Genomic DNA, 3,029 nt, shown 5'->3' with positions numbered 1-3,029 from the left:
CGGGCTGAAGGAGGAAGAAGACATTTATATAGGGGTGAGACTTTAGTCCCGGTTGGTGTTATGAACCGGGGCTAAAGATCGCTGTGATCTTTAGTTACGATCTTTAGTCCCGGTTGGTGTTATTAACCGGGACTAAAGATCCCGGGGGGACCTGACAGGCCCTTACAGCATTTGAACCGGGACTAAAGTTACGATCTTTAGTCCCGGTTGGTGTAGATCAAATATGCCTGTTACCGTTTTTAACCGGGACTAAAGATGATCTTTAGTCCCGGTTTTTGTTGCAACCGGGACTATTGTGGAATTAGCCCGACCGACGAAAGATGGTTTCTCCACCAGTGGCAGTTGCACTGCCAAGATTGTTACACCTTTGCTGATAATAGCCGAGGACAATCTCGTCGGCATCCATGGCGGCCAGCAGCTCGAAGGAGATAGTGGACGCGGTGGAGAAGTGGATGGCGTTCCCCATCTCCACCGCCGCCGGCTTGGAGATCGTTGCCGAGGAGGGCTCTAGCGGAAGCAGCGCCCAGCAGCAGCAGGCTTGGCGTCCGGTGGCGGCGGCGTGGTGCGACAACGGCGGCACGTCGGGGACGGGAGCGGCATGCAAGTCGTCAGTGGACGGCGGCGCGCGGCGGCGGCCGCGCGTCGTAAGACTGGCTGCCGCGTGGGTGTCGCTGGAGGTCAAGGACGCGCTGTCCAGCCTGCAGCAGACGTTCGTCGTCTCCGACGCGACGCGCCCGGACTGCCCCATCATCTACGCCACCGAGGGGTTCTTCACCATGACCGGCTACTCCCTCAAGGGAGATAAGGCGCAAGGGCATTTCGGTCCAACCACATTAAAAAAGGGCTCCTGAACCGCCACGTCAGCATGGCAAGTTTCATTTAGACGGCACGGTGCTCATCGATAAATATCTATGGTTATGTAGTGTCTTTCCCCCAAAGCTTTGTTTTTCGGTGTCCCTAGGCTAAAACCACACAACTGCGATGCCGCGTAGAAAAATTTGCCTTACTTATTATAGTAAGTACGAATATGGTACTGTATATGTTATACATACATGAACGTGATTAATTTATTCATATAAATATATATCTGATGCGTACATTCATGTAGTAGTAAGTATAGTGTACTAGTAAGGGCGCTGATCGGGGAAGTTGCCGGGCGGGAAATAGTTGCAGCTGATGATGACACCGCCGCCGTTGCTGCAGGCGGCGCGCGCGCAGCCGATCGACGTCGTGCTCCGCCACACCACCTGCGTGTAGTGGCCGCAGTCGAGCAGCGCCCCCCTCGTGCACGTGTTGCTGCTGTACACGTAGTCCGCCTTCTCCTCCATCCACAAGCCGACCGCGTCCGCCGCCGTCGACGCGCTGCCGGCGCCGCCCATGTACAGGTTCTCGCCGTAGCCCAGCTGCACGCTGTTCGAGTGGTCGAGGCTGCAGGTGGCGGCGAGCACCGCCACGTAGCTCTCCGCGAACGCCTGCAGCGTCGTGTTCCACACCACGTCGGGGAGGCCGACGCCCTCGCCGCGGCGGGCGTCGTTGTGGGCGTCGACGAAGTCCTGCGGCGAGCTCTGCGCCGCCGCCGTGCTGGCCGCCATGGCCAGCGTCGCCGCCGCCAGCAGCACGAGTGCAAAGGCTTTCGACGCCATTAATTAACAGAGAAGCTCGATCCAGCAGATGAGTTTCTCAAGCTAATTAATTAATGTCTTGTGCTGAGACTTGTTGCTTGCTGAGGTATTTATAGCAGTTAAATCATGAGAGCTATAGCTAAGCTCGATTACGAGAGATCGAGGTTGGAAAGACACTTTAGACTTGGTCCTGCACTGTCACGTTGCTTCTAGTAGATGTTAATTACTTCCACTAAATATAATTAAGTGGTCAATTGTCGCAAACTTTCCATGCATGTATTCACACTGTACTTTAATAGTCTTTGGCACACAGCTCAGCTGCATACTTTCTTCATCTGGGCAGGTAGTGAATGCAACTTGATGTTTATTTTTCTGGCTTATTTATATATCCTATAGCCAATAGCTCAACATGCATTAAACCACATAATTTTAAAAAAAGAGAGCCATATATTGGATCATTCCTATGCTTAATCCATTTTGTAGCTACTATTCATCACTAATTAGTAAATAACTTAGCATTCAGTGATTTACTTAGCTAGCGTAGAACGTTATTACTGTAAAGAAGTTACACCATCACTTGACAACACATTGGATGACACTTCTATAGTTCATATCAGCGTGTATATATAATCTTTCTCGTATGTACGTATTGAAATTTTACAACTGCATTGCACACACCAATATTCCGTCTGCACTGCACGGGGTATCATCTAGTATTCTAGTGTGTGTGCATATGTATCCATATCACATTATCCGAAAATGTGTCTTTCAAAGTTGTGATGGCTCCCAACCAATGATGGATCATAACCGGGCTACCTCGGCCATAGCTCAAGGCCTAAGTACAGGCTCATATAAAGCTATGCACACTACGCCGAATCAGGTCATCTCTGACGGTATTCAAACCGTCACCTTTGACGTGTTTTGGTCCTAGTCAGAGATTAGTGGTCGCTGATGACTTTACTCACATTTGACGGAGGACGTTCGTCAGAGGTAACCGTCACCATTTTTTTCCACAACACTCCACGAACCGGTTGAGGGCTTAACCCAAAGCTAGGTTCATCCCTTTTCTAACTCTAATGCAATACTTAAAGTTACAACAACAATAGTGGGCCCTATTCATAACCTGGTTGAGAAATATCAATATACACACACACATAGAGTAAAGATACCCTTAATTAGAAATAAAGCTTCGAGTAACACTGACATAGCCGATGACAAGGTGGATACCGTGACAGATATGGTTTCTAGAGAATATTTTTCTTTTTCTTATCTAAAGAATTAAAGAAATGGTAAAAAGGTAGTTTCTTTCAAGATTAAAATTAAGGATCATACCATAATATATGCCCAGCTGGAGGCACAAGATATAACGTTGAGCATGCACAGAGGCAATATTAATATTTGGCACGT

The 3,029-nt window shown here is 49.0% G+C and overlaps 1 protein-coding gene across 1 annotated transcript; it reads right to left on the bottom strand.

The window, feature by feature from the left end:
* Positions 1-1,049: 1,049 nt before the first annotated feature.
* On the bottom strand, positions 1,050-1,783 carry LOC107277170 (pathogenesis-related protein PRB1-2). The gene has a single exon (XM_015789853.3). It carries the CDS (start codon positions 1,641-1,643, stop codon positions 1,125-1,127), a length of 519 nt encoding a protein of 172 aa, XP_015645339.1. The 5' UTR covers positions 1,644-1,783; the 3' UTR covers positions 1,050-1,124.
* Between the last annotated feature and the right edge of the window lie 1,246 nt (positions 1,784-3,029).

Source organism: Oryza sativa, chromosome 7, assembly GCF_034140825.1.
Source record: "Oryza sativa Japonica Group chromosome 7, ASM3414082v1".
Lineage (NCBI taxonomy): Eukaryota > Viridiplantae > Streptophyta > Magnoliopsida > Poales > Poaceae > Oryza > Oryza sativa.
This window is presented reverse-complemented; position numbering and strand designations above follow the sequence as displayed.